The 21,270-nt window shown below is 46.5% G+C and overlaps 1 protein-coding gene across 1 annotated transcript in view; it reads right to left on the bottom strand.

Annotated features, from left to right (window-relative positions):
• Positions 1–3,506, bottom strand: part of LOC138582488 (tubulin alpha-1A chain-like) — a 29,443-nt gene extending 25,937 nt beyond the window's left edge. The window contains exon 1 of the mRNA XM_069653829.1: positions 3,401–3,506. Within this exon, the coding sequence (XP_069509930.1) occupies positions 3,401–3,403 (3 nt within the window). The 5' untranslated portion in view covers positions 3,404–3,506. The remainder of the gene's footprint in view (positions 1–3,400) is intronic.
• Positions 3,507–21,270: the final 17,764 nt, after the last annotated feature.

Genomic DNA, 21,270 nt, shown 5'->3' with positions numbered 1-21,270 from the left:
GCAGGGGGAGGGGAGAACACACTGACAGTCGGGTGAAGGGGGCTGCGTGCCCAGGGAGGAGGCGTCTCCCATTGACAGTTGGAGGAGGGGACCTGTGTCTCCAGGGAGCGAGTCACCCATTCGGTGGCCTGTGTCCCCAGGGAAGGAGCCACCCATTGGGGGGACCTGGGTGCCCAGGGAGAGACGCAGCCATTGACGCTCTGGCAGAATAGGCATGTTTCAGGACGAATAGTCACTGCCCGTGGCCGATAAAAGGAGTAGCAGAGACGAGGGACAACCAGACATCTGCCCTCATGCGAGGGGAGGGAGTCATGAAGTCTTCGTAAGGGAGGGAGGTTCCCGGGGAGTGGCGTGGCTTGGCCTACGCCAAGAAGAGACGGGAGGGGGGCTTGATGCGTGCTGCAGCCGGAAGGCGGGGGCGGGGCGCGCGCTGCAGCCGGAAGGCGGGGCGCGCGCGCGCTGGGCGTGGCTGCTACGCTGACAGGGGAGCTGCGCAGGCTTCCCGACGCCTTTATCTACCGCTTGCAGGCCGGGACTACTAGGCGCCCTGTGTGCTGATACCAAAGTGGGGCCTGGCCAGTCAAAGGGACCACTGACCCCTCACTAGCCACGTGCCCGGAAGAAATGGCCCTTAACTTATCACCAGCCCCGCCAAAACAAGCAGGATACTTGCTAATCTCTCGCCAGGAGGCATCCCTCCACAATACAGGCCTCTTCGCAAGACGCCCACAAGCTAACCCACAGAACGAGGGCAAATGCCTTCACCCCATTACAAATGCAGACACAGAACAAAGGCTTCCGCCAGGCTCAAAGTCAGACTCCTCGCGCACTCTTCTTCATCGCCGGTTAGACAGCTACACCAGCCCCCATATAAAGAGACTCCGCCCCCACCCCGCACATCTCTATTTATAACCCAGAGCCTGAACCCCGGAGGGACGGACTGCCATAGCCCAGAGAACAAAGGCAGCACGACCCCTTCACCAGACACTAGGAAGAATAAGGAGCGAGCAATTCTGGTGTTTAAAGGGGGGTCTTTTGTTGGGAATGTGATCACAAGATGCCCGACAAACCAACCAACCATCACCAAATAAGTGGGGTGGGCGGCCTTCCGGAGTCCACTCTCACTGTGGTGATAGTTGGTTTTATAGGACGGCATCAAACCGAATACTGCTTTTCTTTTTTGTCGAACCATTTGTATCCACATCGCCACCCCACTTCTCCCCTTCTCTACTACCAACAAACCCATACTCTCCATATCACCAAACACCACAGGCCTACCAAATCATTCGTTATTCTCGCATCAAACACAGGTCACATAATACTATATCACAGGCGCCCATGCACCAGACAGACGGCACACGCTGTATCACCAGGGGCCCATCCACCAGACAGACGGCACAAGGCTCACCAGGGGCCCATCCACCAGACAGGCTGTATCGCCAGGGGCTGTATCACCAGGGGCTCATGCACCAGACAGACGCCACACGCTGTATTACCAGGGGCCCATGCACCAGGCAGACGAGACACGCTGTATCGCCAGGGGCGCATGCACCAGACAGACGCCACACGCTGTATTACCAGGGGCCCATCGACCAGACAGATCACGAGGGGCCCATGCACCAGACAGACGCCACACGCTGCATCACCAGGGGCCCATGCACCAGACAGAAGCACCAGACAGACGCCACACGCTGTATCACCAGGGGCCCATGCACCAGGCAGACGCCACACGCTGTATCACCAGGGGCCCATCCACCAGACAGACGACACACCTGTATCACCAGGGGCCCATCCACCAGACGGACGCCACTTCCGTTTAACTCAAGCTTTAAAGACCTTCTAACCATCCCTCTCCACGACAGCAGACACCATACACCAAATGGCGCTATCCGGGACCTGAAGTGCTCACCATAAAACCAGCCCCAAGAGTCAACAACGACTGCCATCACAAGTACTCTCCGCATGACCCATTTCAATAGTCACCCGCACAACAGCAGCCTGCACAAGCAGTATCCGTGCAACTCAGACAAGTGGTGATCAAAGGCGGACCCTCACAATTACTGCGCATCACCAGACATCCATACACCGAAGGCAGACACCACAGACACTCGTTTCACCCATGTCTGGCTGTCTCTTCTGACAACCAAGACCTGGTGCCCCTGCATCACCCGGCGACAGCCCCTTCGAGGCTGACATCGCCAACCCATATCTGGGTGGATCCCTCGACCGAATCTCTCGCCCCCCACGCCTGCGGCAGTCATTGATATCAAGAAGCGCATATTGCCCCCCACCCCCGCGACTGATATCTCACGCCCGAGTCGCGTGTGTGACAGGTTTCACGGATATCTGGCAGTTCCTTGCTCATAGCAGCCCATGTCAGAGCCGCCTCACACCCGAGAACCCCGCCCCAATGCAAATAGGGACCCCCTCGTGTCTGCTAGCCCCGCTTCCTATTTTGCAGCCACGCCAGAGAGCTGAGCTCCCCCAGCGACCCGTTGCCGCCCCCTCCCAATATCTGACAACTCACCTCAAAGCCTTAACCCTCACAACAGCGCCGCCCCATGCCAGACCACATCTGACCAGTGACCACACCCCACACATTAACTGCTTCACCCCATACCCCATGGATCAAATCAGCTGGAAACGCCCACACCCCGCCACCCGTATTCAAAAGCACCCGAAAGCCCCCACCCCAAAATCTGTTAGCCATGTCCTTCATAAACGGACAACCCCCCTACTTCACCATGCGTAAGAGCCTCAACCACCCCCACCCCTCTCCCCGACACCTGCACTGTCCATTTCCCTCAGAGAAGACCAGTACCAAACGGCCGTCCCCTCCACCCCCCACCCCCGACCCCTGCTTCTCGGGTACTAAATACATGGGAGTTTTGAGTTGCCATCACAGCGGGGAGGCGGGCACTGTGTGTGCGGGGTGGTAAAGGGTCCATGGCACCATAACGGGCGTGGTAGTAGTGCCGGGGAGGCTGCAAAGCGTTGCTTCGCGGCGCTAGGACTCTATCTCGTGGAAACATGTTTTGTAAAGTGTGGCGTGGGACGGCATAGCATGGCTATCCTGTATAACACACCACAGCCGCCGTATCAGGGATCTGCTCCCGCAGTGTGCTCCGAGGGCGGCATATAAAGCGAGCGCAGCGCTTTTCACCAGGCATGTGGAGGACTGTTATCAGGACAGCAGTTTATTGGGGTGGCCGGGGTGTGATTGTGCTTGGTAGGTGAGGTGGACTCCAGCTCAACATTCCGGAGACCGTGCCAGTGTGTGGACCGCTATATTAGGAGGCTCATCATTGTGAAGAGGATAAGGGTCCCCCCACCCCGCCCATGAGCTCTAAATGTGGTGCTGGTTGCAATGAGCGGTATTAGGAGGCCCTTCCGCCCTTACCATGCTGCCGGCACAGGAGGCTGGAGGCTGCTTACAGCGCGACTCTTAGGCGGTCGATGTAAGAAAATCTGAATCCGCTGCCCCGCCCGGGGGCTTTATACAGGGCGTCTCCATGGAGACCAGCTTCGGCCCTCTCATTGGTCCGGCGAGGAGAGAGGGGGTGAGGTAATGCTGCAGCATCCAATGTATGTGCAGACTGTGGTACGACTAGTCGATGGGGAGGAGGGTGGGCAATTTGATTATCATGCTCAGCTCCTGGGAAGGGTCAACATTGTCACTTTAAGGCGCTAGATTATTTTTTAACACATATTTTTATTACACATTTGTTTATGTAGATCTTCATTACCCAGTGGCTGTGGCAGCATTGTTTGTATAACAATTACTAAGTATCCTCGGGGGTCGGAAACCCGAGCTGTTCCTCAGGTTGCCCTTATCTGACAAGCGCATTCCCCAGGCAGCAGAGGTGGGACTAGGGTTACACTAACTACATGCACACACCTCAGCAGAGCCGCCATTCAAGTTACACACAACTTGCAGGTCTCAAACTACAGCACTGTATTTCAGCGTACACTTATACACGTATGTCCCGTGCCCTTTCCTCCACAGTTCTTGGGCGTCCCACGGAACAGGAGCCTGTTGCCAAGCATCCGAATGCAGAACAGCCCATCACATCCCTGGCCTCCAAACGATCAGTCCCTTGCTCTGTGTGGGATAGGAACAGGCCGTTGCTTTGTGGCTGGAGTTGGTTGCACCTGGTCGCAGCCGGGCACGCCCTCACTATACAGAACCTACAGGCACAGGCCCCAAACAGAAGAGCTACATAATTAGGTTACACTAATCCACAGGCCTAGGCCCCACACATTACAGATCTAATAGCCCCCCCCAGACACAATAGAAGAGGTAACCTTCACGCAACAGACCTTACCTACCGGCAGGGGTGTTGCTAGGTCTGGAAAAGATCTGGGGCTATGCTAATGCCTGGACTGTCGGGACCCAGGGATAGCTAGCCTTTTGGTTGTAGGCCCCGAGCTTCTATCCTGGGCTATGACCAAAAGACCCAGGGCTATAGCCCCCTCAGCCCCCCCCTAGCAACGACTCTGCCTACCGGCCCTAGCCTAAGACAGCAGAGCTATTCCTCAGGCATCAGACAGCAGTGCTATCCACCCGGCTCCACATATCTTATTTAGACACATACCTATAGCTCTGCGTTAGGTTACATTGATCTTAAAGACGTAGGTCTCAGACTTGAAGTTCAGAGCTATGGCAGAGATTACAGATATGGCAGGCTTAGGCCTCCAACAGCAGAGATACCCCCACCCCTCCCACACCACGTTACAGATCTCATATGGCAATGTCCCAGAAACAAAGATGGAGGAGCCATCCCTTAGGTTACACGTGTTGCAGGCTCAGGCCATTTGAGCTATTCCTAAAGTCACACAGATCTTCATCCACTACACGCCTGTTGAGTGTTTCAACCCAGGAATGCAGACCTAGTGAAAGTGCCGTGCTTCAGGAAAACAAATCGAGGATCCTCCTTATTTCTGGCACCCAACCCGTGCAACAAAATAAATGCCTAGGTGTTAGGCAGAATTTTAATTTCTGTGCTAATTCCCTTCAGCCTTAGAGCCCCCCCTTTCCTTCTTTTGCTGGATTTAGGACTTTTTAATTTTAATTCCTGAGGGAGTGGGTCCTTTTTCTCCCTCTCTCATATGTTTTTACCCTATTTGGATTGTCTGTTTTCACTGTTTTGGGAGCCTGACAAACTCCATAGGCATCTGCTTTTTTATGGTGATACAGCACCTTCAGTGCAGAGTCACTGAGAAATCCCTTAGATTTCTCTTAAGGTTTAAATACCTTATCTTGGGTGAACTACAGATCCCAAGAATAGTAAAGTGAAATTGAGTTTACTTGCCTTTTCTCTTTGTAGGTCCAGCACACACCATCTTATGTGGAGTGCTGGGGGGTTACTTAGTAGCCCCTTATCCTACTTTCTCATGTAACATTTTTTGTTACCCTCACTACTTTAAAGGGCTGGTGGCAGTGGTTTAATTTTTCCTACCATTGTGCTTTTCTACCGCAGGCTGAACCCTCAGCTGCAGTACAGCAGCCACGGGTGACCTTTCTATCAAAAAGGCCTGTCTTCTTTTTTCAACATTTTCTGTTTGTGAGGTCTTTCTTGGCTTTTACTGTGTGCATTGAGGCAGGTTTGCGCACTTTGTTTGTTTTGCTTTTGGCGGGCTTCAATCCTGAAGCCCACCCCTGGCTCCAGTGTGTCTGGAAGGGACAGGATGTGAGGGAGGGTCCCGAAACACCCCTGTCCTTTCTCTCTAGGAGTGCCTGAACGAAACTAGTCCTGATTAACTGGCTGTCCTGAAAGGAGCATCACCCTGCTGTGTAATTGACAGTCTCGTCTGTGCATGAATGGGAAAACTTTCTTAAAAGGCAAGGTTCTTCGAACTACATGCAGAGTCAAGCACTGGAAGAAAGATTCTAGGAAGAAACCATGAAGAGAATCCCACTGCAACCTCCTGGACCTTCAATTGCCTCGTTAAGCCCTGCTGCTGTGCTGACCTCCTTTTTCACCTCGACAGAGAAGCACCGACAGAACGACTTCTCCCCTTGGGTTAGTGGGACCAGCTAACCCCAAGACGAACTCCACTTTGGCGCAATCCTTGACTTGCTGTGCCTCTCCGTTGCTACAGAAGCCCAATGCCAGGGGTCAAGTGTCCATAGTCGAGTGAAACATCTGCCGTGGAACGAATCCAGCCAAAAGCTCCAGGGGCCTCCTAAGCACCCTCTAAAAGCAGGAAATCTGGATCCAGAATCTCCTCTCCAGAATGCAGGACCGAGGGAGCAAGGAGACATTGGAATTTAAGCTTTCTCTTTCAACATAAGATAACTCTGAAGCCATTATGCAACCCACTTTACATTACATTGTTAGTAGAGGTCTCAGATAGCTGAACTATAATCTATGTTACATTGATTTTATATACATTTGTCTCAGAAAGCAGAGCTAACCCTCACATTAAAGTTGTTAGCGATCCCAGCATTGGTTAGCAGACCCAATTTTCAGGAAAAGTGGCCTTCAAAGGCTAAGGACTCAATGACAGAGTTATCACTGAACTGCCCCAGACAGCAGAGATATCTTTCAGTTTTTACTGACTATACATGCACACATGTACCAGACAACAGGCTACCATGTCATAATTTACATCATACCCTGCATTCCAGAGCCTAACCTCCACCCGAATGGTGGCTTAAATGTCCACCTAGGACTGTGGCAGGTTTTGTGGCAGAAAATAAAGCGGTACCCAAAGCAAGGCTCTGGAGAAAGTTGGGTCTCTGCGCTTCAGTGCAAGAGAAACTACTACCCTTAAGCACCTGACAGGCTTTCTATTGGGAATTGGGAAACAATTATAGTGGGTCTACCTTCTGGGTCATCTAAGTTTTGTTGCACATTACCCATCTCTGTATGATAAACATCAGATGTTATCAATATCTTCCCTACACATTTTTATCACTAAATCAACAAGTGTTTTCACTTACAATATAGTGTCTTTTATACCATTATATAGAAACATATTAATTATGTGGACACTCTTGTTTAGCATTTAGGTATATGTATTCTGTTGTAGAGATACTAGAGTGTGTTTCACACACTCTAGTAGATTTGTTTTTTGTGGTGACCTTGGGCAAGTGTCCTTTGGTGGGACCACTGCAGGCTGTTCACTATCCACTACAATATTTCAGTACACATGGTCCTTAGTGCGATAGAGTAGTAGCCCAACACCTGCTGACTCTTGTAGAGATAGTATATGGAATTGAAAATAGAATAGTGAAACAATACATAGTTCCTAACATTAGCAATAAAGTAGTTAAGTAGATACCCAGCATTCTACTCTACTAATATGTTTAACCTACCAACAACCGTTCACCAATATATATGTAGCCATTGTGGCCCAGTGAAACATACAATCATACATTTGTGATGCTCTGGATTGGCAAGCCAGGGGACAAGTGAGATTATACAGACCAACCTCCTGGATAACCAATTAGTTAGAAAAGGGTTTAAAACTCTGTCAAAAATCTATGGCTTCTATGGGCAGTTGGCTAAGAACAACCTAAAAGTGATTTACAGCCATGGGTCAAAAAGAGAAGAGGACATTTAAAATCTCCCTGCAAAGGACTCCTCTCACCTTTCCTCTGTTCTTTGACGGATCCACTAATCCTGACCAAGGAAGTATGAGGGGGCAACACAGATTATATATGGACACTGTGTCAAAACACTGTACCACACTAAACTCAGTTCCTCGCCAGCACAGGGATCATTGAAAGGCTAATCTAAGAAATATACACCATGATGTTGCTTATTGGTCCTCCCACAGAAGAGGAACATATATGCTATAAAATGGGTAAAGAAGGCTTTCTTCAGACCCCAAAATATTGAAACAGTCAAAAAATAACTATTTGGAAAAAAAATAGCAACGTGCCAATTTTTAGCCTCATGGGCAGTTAACTGTCTCAGGGTGCAGGCGTCTGAAAGCTTTTTGCTGCTTGGTTCCAAGGCATGTTAGCTTTGGAATTTAGGTTTGCCTCAAAATCATTGAAGCAATCATATCAAATCAGAATTGTGAAAAAAATGCAAAATGGCACTTTTTAAACCCATATGCTAGGATTACAGTCTTGGCATACTCATCAAAGTTTCTGCAAGCTTCCTTACCCAGGCAGGCCAAGATCTTGTGGGTTTGTGCCTCCTCCAAACCCTGCTCCTTTAGGATTCACAATGGCATAATCTTGGGTGAAATCCTAGGAACTGCTTCCTACTGTCTGAAACAGTTGGCTTTAAAAGGCAAAGTCCCACCCCTGTTTCCCTTTTAGCCAATCATATTCTAACAGATAACAATGTCATTCATGTAATCCGTAGGAACAGTAGAATAGAACATCCACAAGTGCATCCACCACGCTGCTCCACCCTACCTCTCTGAGAGAATTCACCCCTCTATATCCACTAGACCAACTAGAACACCTTATGCAAACCTGCTCACGATCCCCAGAGCCAAGAGAGCCTGAGCGGGAAGTGCTAGCTTCCCATACCTATCAGCGCTGCAATGAAACCCCCTGCCACCACCCCTGTGCGGAGAAGTCTCCTACCTAGCATTCCGCGAAGCTGTGAAAACTATGCTCTTCAACTAAAGCTCATCCTTGATTTGAACATGATCTTCCACACGCCTAGTATCAGGGTATTTAGGCACCTGCATAATGTAATTTAACCTGAATCTGTATTTGTTTGTACTTGAATGATGGTACTCATATGCCCTGACAGCTACCGTCACATGTATGTAACTCCCTTTGTAACTAAGATTGCCACAAGTAACAGTGCTGTGATGCCTTTGGGCTGTATGTGCGCTATATAAATGTAAAAATAAAAAAACATCTTGTTTGTTTGCATATGAACTGAAGCCAATCTTGTTATCTGTTAACTACATAAGAACTGGTGTATTTGAACAAGAGGAGCCTTGGCCAAATGATAAAAAGACATCAGTTGTTTATCTTGTTTTACAAAATATTGCATGTTTCAGAATTCTTTGCATCGTTTGCTACTATGCTTTCTTAACAGCACTGATAATGTGACAACATGCTCATTAAAGCAAAGCACAGAGGTTGTTTTGAAAAACAATGTAGCAAACTGGATAAGGCTAGCAGAGAAGACCTGTTACTTAGGCAAACTCCTATATCGTGCATTCTGCATAAAATTAAATAAATGTATTTTCTAAATGCAACAAGCTTTTTTGGTTTTCAGTGAACACATTAACCCTATAATGCATTCTGAAATGATTCAGTAATGTTCTGTATATTACCAATTGTGTTTGAGAAGAGAAGGCTGGCAAAGTCAATATTTCTGAATGGACATTTGTGAAATGCATCTCTGTCAAAGTTAACAGGAAGGTTTCGTGTGTGGCTGCAAGCTATGTGGCCTAGCTAGGAGTTTAGAGCTCTTCATATTATCGGCATATCATGCAATTTATGACAATCCCTTATGTTGAACAGATCTTCCAGTTGGTTCTACGTCTTTAGAGTTCCTGTTGAAGGCCTCTCCAAAAAGATGGCCTCTTTTAGTCCACTTTGGAGTGGCCTCCAATGGGTGGGATTCTGCTGCCAACTGGCTGTTTCACCCCAAACCCTCTTGTGTCATATGTGTCCAGCCCCGTCCACCTCTGTCAGGAACGAGAAGGCATTTCCATTGTCTGTGAATGCAAAGCAGCTCCGGCGACACAGCCTCTGCCGTTGTTGGAAGTTGCAGTGGAAACTGACACACCGCAGAGTTCTTGCGCAACGTTTTGTGCATCTCGCATTTCGGCTTCTCAGCACGTTGTGTGTCGCCATGGCAACACTTTACAGGGAGTCAAACAAATAGTAGTTGCACAGCGCTCTCGGTGCTTCTTATTGAAGTTCTGTTCACTTGTGTAGCACCTCCACGCTACTTTGTTGTCTTGGTTTTCTTCTGGTTGCCGACCTTTGGCCTATTTCCTGTTCTTCATTTGGATTACCGACTGAATTCTTCACACTTATGCTCTACGTTCTACAGACCTCGGCTACGCTTTCAACGGATTGTCTTTTGGGATTACCCTTGAATTTACTTTGTTTCTTGTTATTCTCCACATATTTGGGAATTCCTGTTTTATGGTATCACACTCTCTGCTGTTACAGACTGGCAACATATGCTCCTTCCGTCACTTGTCCTCGTTCTGCTCGGGGGTACGTTTTACTAACACGACTAACCCTATGCCTTTTCCCTTGTTCATTGCCTTCCGAATTTCTGTTCATCCTTCACACGTTCATTGAGGAAATCCTTGTCCACTCAACCACCCTGGGTTTAACCTCATTAGCAATAGGTGAGAATTGGTATCATTATTTATTATTATCCTTTAAAGATATATGTGAAAAACTGTATTTCATAAAGTGTCATTTACTTTACAGAAAAGTATCTTTTCTAAAACCTGGAACCAACTATCCAGTCTCCATCCATCCAGATACTGTGCACAGTAAAACCAGGTTAGTTGGTATGGTAAATAGGTGGGATTTCCTAATTGAAGTGTTGTCCCAGTGCTAATCCTATCCCTTTCTTTCCAGCCTGGTGCATTTTGGTTTCTGGCTCTTTCATACGAACCACAGGATCACCTGTTTGACAAATACAGGGTCAGCCTTTATTTCGTAAGGAAGATCTCCCTCATTGAGGAGGCTCAGTAGGTTTACAGGAGAAGAGTAATTCTGATTGAGCCCCATTCTTTTTTCTTTTCTCTTTCGCATTTTGAATGATTTCTTTTTATGATATATTTTATTGTATGCAAGTATTTGTGGTATTTATGTTATCCTGTATGCCTGGTTTACATGGTGATGATGTGATTGATCATATGTTTTAAATGTTTTAAAATGTGTTAATAAAATTGTGTAAGGTTTTTTGTAGTTACCTTTCGTGGAGATTCTGTTCAAACTACCAAATTAAGAAAGTAGTTTAACGTATCACTGGCGTGTTGTCCATTTGGGGATAAAGAGAGGGGTAGCCAATCTTGATGTGTGTGTTTAATACATATAGATACATACAATCACACTGCGCACAAAGTCTGTGTATTTCATATGTAATTGCATGTAATTTATTCAAATGAAGATCAGCCTAACACGTGTTTCACTTCTTCCCCTGTGTTACAACATCCCAACCCTGAACAACCTGAACAACCATATATTTTTGAAGCTGATGCCTCTGGGACAGTAGGGGCCATTCTCTCACACTGCTGTCTTGGCACTAGCAAATTACACCCTGTTGCCTACTATTAATGAAAACGAACATTCCTGAACCAAATAACACTGTTACAGAAGGGGAATTGCTGTCCATCAAAGAGGCATTCAAGGAATGGCGGCATCATTTGTTGGGGGCCCGTCATACAGTAACGGTGTATACTGATCATCGTAATCTTCAAGCATTAAAAACCGTAAAGTGTATGATCTCAAGACAATCTCATTGGCATACATTCTTTTCCCTATTTGATTTTGTTATTGCATATCGGCCTGCCGCACATCAGAGTAAAGCTGATGCGCTGTCTCACATGGGAGTTGTGAGCACTAGGTAAACCGTGGAGCAGTACATATTGACCGCAAACCAGATTGTATTTGGGTGTACGCTACAGTCACGGATGAAGGGTGAAATACAGCAATGGGTTTCTCAACATCCAGATGAGATGGACATGTGCAATGCTGATATTGTCGATGGTTTGCCATACATTCAAAACAGAATCTATATGCATACTGAAAATTCTCATTTAAATACACTCCAATTGTGTCATGATTCACACATTGCAGTCCATCCGGGAAGGAGACAGACATTAGAACTCCTACCGAGATGGTGTTGGTGGCCGTCCATGTCAAGGAATTGTGCTCTAGCACCTTGAAGTGTCTCTTGTGCTAGATGGAATTACCAATAAAGATCACAGACCAAATAACCAGACAGACTCAAAGAATATGGCAAAACACTACTTATCCTCAGTTCATAAAGTAGGGAGACCTGACAAACATCGGACTGATGCATGCACACTCCTAACTAACCTTGATTATGCAAAGGTGTTATACCTCAATGTGCATCATTTATGACGTCATGCTACGTGGCAAAATACAAAACCTATCATGGTAAAAGATTGGTTAAGGGAACATATCTACTTATAGAACATATAAGGATTAGTGCATCATTGGCTACCCCTTATCTGTAGGGCACGCCTTGAACTACCTCTAAATACGTACAGTACTTATTATAATGGACAAACTGTCAGTGGATTGGTCGATACAACATTGTATGTTAGGTTATCCACAAATCCACTGATGGGTTAGCATGCTATCCCAACCTTGGAGTTTCGATTCTTTTAGCAGCACAAACCAAAAGTAGGTGTTTGCTTCCCATCAGACTGCTCCCTATTTCCCCAATTAGTCCATCACCTCTCATCGGTAGGCCGTAAGCCAAAGTCTTTCTTTTGTAGTTGACCTTGTTGACTGCTCACTGGCCTGAAACATTCAAGGGAGTGTAAGCACACCACTATCTTTGTCTGAGGCTTAATGAATAGCCCTTGTTCTCTGCTTTGAAATCACATGTTAGCAGACCACACAATTTTCCATTTCAACCTTCTATTTTCTGCTATTTCATTTGGATCTATGTGATCACTGCGCCGCCCGCAACTGTGACGCCGAAAATGCCGGCGGCAGTTACGGAGCGGTGCAGAGATCATATGGATCACTGTGCCCCCTCCCACCCCCCCAACCCCAACACAAACACACTTACCTTTAGGGCGGCACACTTCTGCGTGTGCCTCCTGCACTCTGCGATCCCTGCAGTGTCAGCTCCTCCCACTAACGTGGGTTGGTGCTGACACTGTAGGGTGCTTTTTGTTTTTTAAAAGAAAATTTTTTTAACGTGTCCCCCGCTTTCCAAAATGGTAAGCGGGGGGAACCCCCGGCCCCCATTACTGCGCCCAGGAAGAGCAGGGGACACCCCCGCAACCCCTGCTCTGCTTGGGCGCAGTAAATGTCACCCTCATTTTGTGCGCCTCCAAAGTTGCAGTGACTGTGGGGGCGCACAAATGAGGGTGACATTTTTGTACGATACTTTTGATTTGATTATGTTGGATGCACTTGCTCCTCTTGGCCTCCAGAGACCTGCTCACTCTCTCATATAAACTTTGTACACTTTTAATTGACCAACACTTGGCTCTTGCAGATGTTTTCTTCTTCTTCACTCTGTGAGGAATGTCCCACATTCAGAGTTATCCACATAACTCCCTTTGTGCTCTGTGCTTATTCCTTAAAATCACATCATTGATTCTGGGCCACACAGAACTGTTCTTTTGTGTTGGTTGGGGTTTGGTGATATCACCTCTGCACTTACCAACACATTATATTGTGTTAATTGGGCTGTCGTCCCATGGGATGTGCTGAGTTGTCCCTACACCTCATTTATTTAGAACATTCTAGTGTATGACATCCTTTGTGCGTGCTTGCTCTCTTTGGTTATTTCATACTAACAAAATATGGAATAATTCAGCTCCAGTTCTTATTGTATGTTATCAGTAATCTTTTATTAATCTTGCTCTTATTTCGACACGTGTTTCAACCATTTTGGTCTTTCTCAAGAAAGGGCTTAAACCTTTTTCATGAGCAATTCCTCTCTCCACAATTCCTATTTGTTGGGATTATTCCCTTCCTTCACTGTTGCCTGGTGTCCTTATTTTCTCCTTGAGTTGCCTCTGTGTTTTACCGCAAGGCAAGCTCTGCCAGCGTCCTGCGTGTTCCGTTTAAGTGTGCTGCGCACTTCATCATGGCAATGGCTGATGGGAGGTATAAGGCGTTTGAGTCTTTCCAATAGTGGCGCATGTTGGCACTGGCGTGCCATCTGCATGTAAGAAGCCACGCCTCTTCCAATGTGACAGTCCTGTATGCACTGTTGACATCACATAGGCGGAGTCAGAATACACTGTTACAGTCTCTTCTTCGCGTGTTTCAAGTGAAAAAATTAGCGCTACTAATTTGGCTTCTTGGGCAGAGAAATGCAAAGACAATCTCGCAAGTGCCACTGTCTCAATGTTGCCATTCCGTTGTACTTTTACTACTGGTGTCCCAGTGTGCCTTTCACCAGTGCTTTGAGCAATTGACGATGATACATCAATGAAGAGAACACCTGCCCCAGGGCATTTTCTTTAACGTGTGGTATTTCATCATGATATTCAGTATACTTGGTGAAATCATGCACGTAGTCCACTTATTCTACTGGTTCTACTGGTTCTAGTATGAAATTAGCTGGGTTCAACACTCTACATGTGACAATTTTGAATGCTGGATTTCATAGCAAGAGGCTTTCTGTGTGGTTAATGTGCTTTTAGGCTTTTCAAGGATGGCAAACAGGGCCTGCTCGACATACAAAGTTACTGTACCGCCCATTGAAATAGTGGCAGATTTTTCAATTGTAAAGGCTGCGGCCGCCAATGCTTATTCATAAGGATAATGATCTCTCATTACTGGATCTAGGATCCCACTGTACAATGCTAGTGGTTTGTGTTCCAGGGTGTTTTTTTTGTGTGGGGACTGCTGTCATTACTACTCCATTTGAATGAGAAAATAAGAAAAACGTTGCACCATAATCTGGGGTCCCTAACATTGGTGCTGTGCTTATTGCTGTTTTTAACTTGTCACAGGCTTCGATCATTTCACCTACGTAGGCCATGTCACTGTTATCCTTCTGTGCTTCCTCGAGTTCTTTTAAGAGGGGTCTGACATATGTACTGTAGTCAAAGACCCGTGTGTTACGCTCACCTGATCTCCGTGGGGGTGTTGGGGCACGGTTTGGGCCCTCCCTGGAGTTGGCTCCCCTGGATCCGGTTCTACCCTCAGTTGCTGTAGGGTGGACTGCTCTGGTCGCTGGCAAAGCACTTGGGAGAAGGTGAGAGGCAGTGAAAATGTGGCGGTTGGATTGCGATCCCCCTCAAACTCCTCTTGCCAGAATGAGAGAAGCATGCGTTTCCCCATAAACTCTCACCTGTTGTTTAGTAATGATGAGCTCTCCGTCCTGCTTCTCTTCAGCAGGGGCGCTGTAGATAGACCTACATATTTCACTGGTCCGTATACGTGATGGCCCAGACCGTCTGTGACCAATCCCCTTTTTGAGGTAAGTGTTCGTAATAATGATTATTGTTCGTAAGTTTCCATTTCCCAATATATGTGAAGATGGCACCGCAGAGTCGCCGTGTTGGGAACAAGCCTGCACGGTGGCAGAAGGGTGATGGAGCGGCCCCACTGGCGGGTAAGTTGGGCCTTTAGGTAAAATGCAAGGCTTAGGTATTGCACGGCCAAGCGTTAAGTGTTTATGCAGTTTCTAACCTTGTGCGTTCCTTTTCTCTTGCACGGATAATCTGACGTCGACTGGTGGAGAGCGGCGGTCCAAAAACCTGTCAGCGGCAGGTAGATGAAAGATCCCTGAAGATCCTGGATGAGAAGGAGACTCCCGCGTAGGTACGCTCAGACAGGTGAGGACGAGACGAGCTGCAGGCGATGGATTTGGAGGAACGGGTAAGGTGCGTACTGCGTTGAGAGCGATGGTATGGCTGGATTCAGATGAGATGCGCACGGTGCTGTGAGCGATGGTATGGCTGGATTCAGATGAGATGCGCGCTGTGAGCGATGGTATGGCTGGATTCAGGCAAGGTGCGCGCTGTGCTGTGAGCGATGATATGGCTGGATTCAGGTAAGATGTGCGCGTTACAGATCATGTCCAGGCCCAGCGTGCTGAGCTGGAAGCAGGTAAGAGCTGCAGATGGTGGTGAGCGTTACGCTGCCCAGGGCAGATTAACGCGAAGCCTCTACATGTGGGTGGGGCTGGCTTAAATAGCCTAGCTCCAGCCACTCCCCTTTAGCCCTGCCTTGTGGCTCCACCTCACCACTCCCATAGACTCCTGCACGTGCCTGCCAATGTCTTCTAATGGCCACGCCCGGCCTGAGTGCACATGCCTTGGATTCAAAGTGTGCAGAGCACACTTTCTTATGAGCCTGTCGCCAAAGGCACCAGGACAGGGTCCATTTGGACCCTTTAGAGGATGAAAGTGTTGGCCCTGGGTTGGTGGCCATGACACCATGCCCTCAATAATTGCATAGGCCCATAAATTGCTGCATCTCCATCACTCATTTTGGTCTGGCTGTTTTCATGTTCACTTCTGCTCTCTATGGGATCACTTTTCTTACTTCTTGATATATTAACTGGCCTGTATACAGGACTTTTTTCTGACAATTATTGTAATTTCTCATTGTCTACTTTGTACCCCTTTTCTGCCAAGACTGTCATCAACTGTATTGAGTCTTTCCTGCACTGTTCCTCTGTCTCACTGCACATCAAAATGTTGTCCACATATTGTATCACTATGCTGTCATGGTGTATGTTTCCGAGATCCATCCAGAGCAGAAAGACTGGGGTGGACTCACAGTACCCCTGAGGAAGCCTATCATGTTTCCACTTCCATCCACAGCACTTGATTAAAGACTGAGGTGGACTCACAGTACCCCTGAGGAAGCCTAGTATGTTTCCACTTGTTCCCGCGATAGGAAAACTAAATCAAGTCTTGAGACTTTTTATGAAGTGGATTCAAAAGAATGCATTTTTTTAGATCAATCACAGTGAAATATTGAGCTCTGGATGGGCCATTGCACAACATTGTGGCTTGGTTTGGGACCAAGGGGAACTCTGCTACAACAATATTGTGTAGGGGGTGTAAATCCTGAATAAATCTCCACAACCTCTCATCGATTTCTTTACTGGGTACACCGCGTGTTACATGCTAATTCTGATGGCACTTGTATCCCTTGTTGCACTAAAGCAGAAATGGTATCATAAATACGTTCATCTGCTTCTCTTGACATGGATACTGTCTGACCCGTGACAAAATATCTCCTGGTTTCAATTTAATTTTGACTGCTCTTACTCCTTTTAATAAGCTGACATCATATGGAATACTGGTCCACAATGTGCTTGGTACCTGTGCCAAATCTTCCAGGAGAAAGGACTCCTTATCTTTTTTATTAATAACATTCTTTGCAGCACTTCTCTGTTCTTTTTTGCTGGTAAGTAAGGCTGGTGTTGAACACTACCTCGTTATCCATGTCTTCATCTGCAAACAAGTCTTCATCTGTCAAATCGGTCAGTCTGTGTTCCTCGCCAAGAGTTACCACCTTCCTCCAGTTTATTCCCTCATCATCAATACTGTGTAGAATCACCCTGTCTTCTCTCACTATCGCTGCTTCTAGCTCTATTGTAATCACATGCCCTTCTTCCTCATCCATAGGTACTTCTGCTCTGAACAAAAACTCTGTGGGTAGTTGTAACATTCTGTCTCCTATTCTTGGGAGCCATGCTAACAGTATGTGTACTCCATAAAGGAAGACTTCTGTGTCTATTATTACGCATCTTTGCACTTTCTGGCCATAAAATGCTGTTATGAACTCTTGTGCATTTTTATAATAAATCCATGGAGTAGAGGATATTGGTCAGTGAAGGATATTGTCATGTTCAGTTTTGTGATCAAATCTCTTCTTAGTATGTTGATTGGTGTTTTGTGGGTATTAGCCTATTTGACCTAAAACATTTGACCTAATGACCAATTTGGTAATTTTTTGCATGGGTGATTTACCCTTTAAGGCAATTTGGTTGCATATATTGCAAAATACCAACCCTGTGGGTGTCCCCCGCTCCCCATGTTTGATATTTTGGCATTTCAGGGGTGCAGAGGTGTCCCCCGCTTCCTTACAATTTGAGGCAGGGGACAAAAAAAATGTGCGTTTAAATTGGGCTCCGAGCAGATAAATTGCGGTCAGTTTTCCACGACCAAAAGAAATTCGGTCAAACCTACCCAAACTGTTTTGCGAAAGTACAATAATGGCATGGAAAAGTCATGTTCTCCTAAAGTAATAGGTACGTCGTCAGTGAAAGGAACCACACTTGAAACCCCAGAACAACTTTGTGCATTCATGGCAATGCCTGACATTGGATATCATCCCTCTCTAACACAGGACCTAGTCACCCGTGTATCTACAAGGAAGGAACATGTTTTATCACCTATGGTTAACCAGACCCTTGGTTCCTCTTGGGAGTCTGGTGTAATTTATAGGACGGAACACATCAAGTCTTTCTGTAGGCTATCCTATTGTGGATATAGGTTCATCCCTGTACTGGTAAAAGGGTTCCCTCCCACCATGGTCACACTCCCTATTCTGGGTTTGGATGTCTGGGGCACTGCGTTTGCATTACATGATGCCATTGTATTCTGTTGTATGGTACTTGTTGTTGCATGGGGGCTTGCTGTATTTGTATTGGTGTTTGTTGCATTTTCATTGGCCTTCCCTTTTGTCCAGGTTGCATTTGCGGTGCTTGCGTTTGATACTGCGTGTGATCTCGGACCTAATTTCAGGTGGTTCTGCACTATACAGTGGAGGATATGCTGTCCCCCCTCTGTGATCTTGCCAGTTCTGCTGCATTCCTCCCCTGCTTCTACATGCACATGAAATGTGCCCCATTTTCTGACACATCCAGCACTTTTGAGGCTGTTCTCCAAACCTAAGTTATCCCCATTGAATCCTCTAGTGTGGAGCCTGAAATCCAAGCCCTCTGCCTCTGGGTGCACCTTCTCTTCCTTGCGGGAAATAATTATATTCTTCCCTACCTGCAAAGTTCCCTCCAGTCATTGACTGTACCTGCTGTGTCTCCTGTGTAATCACCCCCTCTCCACTGGTTAACACTGATCCTTCCACTGAAAACGTTATCTCTGGCCTTGGCTTTGCTTCCATTCCCACTATCTTTTTCAATTGTCTCTGCACTGCCCCAGGCAGCCCCTGACACAATATGTGATAAAAAATAGAAATGTTTTCATCCCACAGTTCTTGCACAGTTCTCGCATTTTGAAACACCATTTTTCTTGATTCTCCTGAATGTAAGCAACCTAGTCTTCATCATCACGCATTTTGCATGTCATAATCACGCTCATATCAGACGAATCGGATATTGTACCCTAAGTACTCTCCATACCTTGGTCCTACAATTGTTAAAGGATGCTCCTTCATGAGTGGTGTTTTGAGCCGTCACTCCAGAATACCCAGTTAGTTTCCAAATGTCATCTGCTCTCTCCCTTTATGGCAGCAAGTAAGCTCTATATGTCCCCTCCCACTAACGTAATTCCTTCTGTCATTCTTTCTAATTCATCAATCCATTTGCCAGCTCCCGATGTCAATGTTGGCAGTTTACAGATTAAATTATTCTTGTCCATCTGTGGCCATCGAATATACTGCGGCCATTCACCCCCTATTTCTAGCAATGGTAATTGGGTCAATTCTATGTCCTGTATGCCTGCAGTTGGTCCCCATCCGCTGGGTGTCATGTCTGTCAAATTAGTTTTCTTCTGTCCTGGCAAATCTCTCAACCTGTTCACATAAGGTGCTCTGTCTTCTAAGCTTCTTGATTGTACTTTTGGAAATCCAGTACTTTTAACAGGCTTCGGTATCCTCTCTGATCCTTCCAAACCTAACCACTTTCTCGGGTTCCCTGTTCTTAAACTTGTCAAAGAGGCTTGTGCAGTCTCTTCCTCTTCTCCACTTTCCTGTCTTTTCTCATGAACAACAATTTGCATCACCACTTTCATTACTTCCCTCATCTTATCTGTCTTCAAAGTCTAGTCTCTTCAGGAGAATTGTCCTATATAATCCAGTTATCACTACTTCAAATGCACTCCATTCCCCCTCTGTGAACATCCTCCTCTACTCTGATTTGTTCTAAATACACCACTGTCCCTTCGGCTCCTGATCAAATGACCAATCCTCCTTTGCATGATTTCTCCCTCACCTTCATCTAACTAAGTTGATTTTTTGGGTATTTCATCCAGTTCCTTACAGAGTCTTTCTAAACTCCTTTCCGTATCTCTTCGGTCCTTCTCCTTGTCTCTCTTTCTCTTGGATCATACACCCTTTAACAATCTCATCATTTTAATTTTGTCACCTTTCTCTGCTCTTCTCCATCTCTCCTATCTCTCTCTTCCTCCTCTTTTCTCTCCCTCTACCTCTTCTCTCTACTTTACCTTTTCTTTTTCCCGTCTACTCTCCCTTTCCTTATTTTCTCATTGCTTTCTCACCCTTTCCTTCTCTTCTTCATCTCGCCTCCCAATTTTCTTCTCCTCTTGTTCATTTCTCTGTTCTTCATTTCATTTTCTTTCCTTCTCTCTGTCTACTACTCATTTCCTTTCCTTCTCCTTCTCCTCTGCTTGTCTTATTTCCCATTCCCTTTCTTTCTACTCCTGTTTTCTTCTCTTGCTCCTCTTGTTCTCTTTTCTCTTCTTTCTCCTCTCAGTCTCAAATTTCCATTTCTCTTTCTTTAGAATCATCCAAGTTTTTTCCATCTAATTTAAGCAATATTTGTCCTCGTACCCACTCATTTGCCCTGCAGTTTCCCATATTGGCCTGGGGAGGAGTGAAAATAGGAGGTGAAGATAAATTAGCCCTAGGCAAATTAAGCACTTTTAACCTACTAGCTACCGTGGACAAAGGCAAAGACACACTGGAACCCCACAGACAAACTAACATGGAATTCTAGAGGCCAGACCCTTCAGATTTTACAGGATAATAGCCATCAAGAACATGGTCACAAAGACCAGCCCGAGCTACCGCCTCACTAACAGAGAGAAAATAGAAACGGCACCAATTTTGGGTCAGTCTTGCCAACACGTGCAAATGCGCATGACGCCTCGATAAAAAACACCCTGAGAAATTGGACTCAGTCAGGTCAGTGTCCCCAATGTGTCTCCCATTCTGACATAGGATGCCAACATTACCCTTATAATCAACAGAAAACAAAACTCAGAAAGGATATAGCATGACAGGCTGTCTGTTTTCACTCCGACAGAAAGACTAGAACTCTAGCAATTTAGTCAGTTAAACTTCATCAAACGGGAAAATCCTTAAGAGCTCCCAAACTGACTCTACGTTCCCCAAATAGTTTACCCCACCTTTCAATCTACTAGCACCTTAACACTACAACACACACACACGCACACACACATGCTTTATGCCCATTTGCATCACCCCCAACACAAAAACCTCAGTAGGAGTCACCCTGTGCTTACTACGCAGGCTACAACCTCTTTCCCTTCCCCCTCTATACCAGAGGATCTCCTGGTGTTCCCAGCACTGGCAACTGAGTTGTCAGTGCCCCAAGTAATGTAGAAACATCCGGTACTAGGGACTTGCGTCCTTCTGACCTGCACTCATCAACAACCACAAGTTTCACACCTTCCTCTTCCTCTACTCTACTA

Source organism: Ambystoma mexicanum, chromosome 3q (genome assembly GCF_040938575.1).
Source record: "Ambystoma mexicanum isolate Mex_15411 chromosome 3q, UKY_AmexF1_1, whole genome shotgun sequence".
NCBI classification, from domain to species: domain Eukaryota; kingdom Metazoa; phylum Chordata; class Amphibia; order Caudata; family Ambystomatidae; genus Ambystoma; species Ambystoma mexicanum.
The sequence above is the reverse complement of the archived record's forward strand: the minus strand, read 5'-3'. Positions and strand labels throughout refer to the sequence as shown.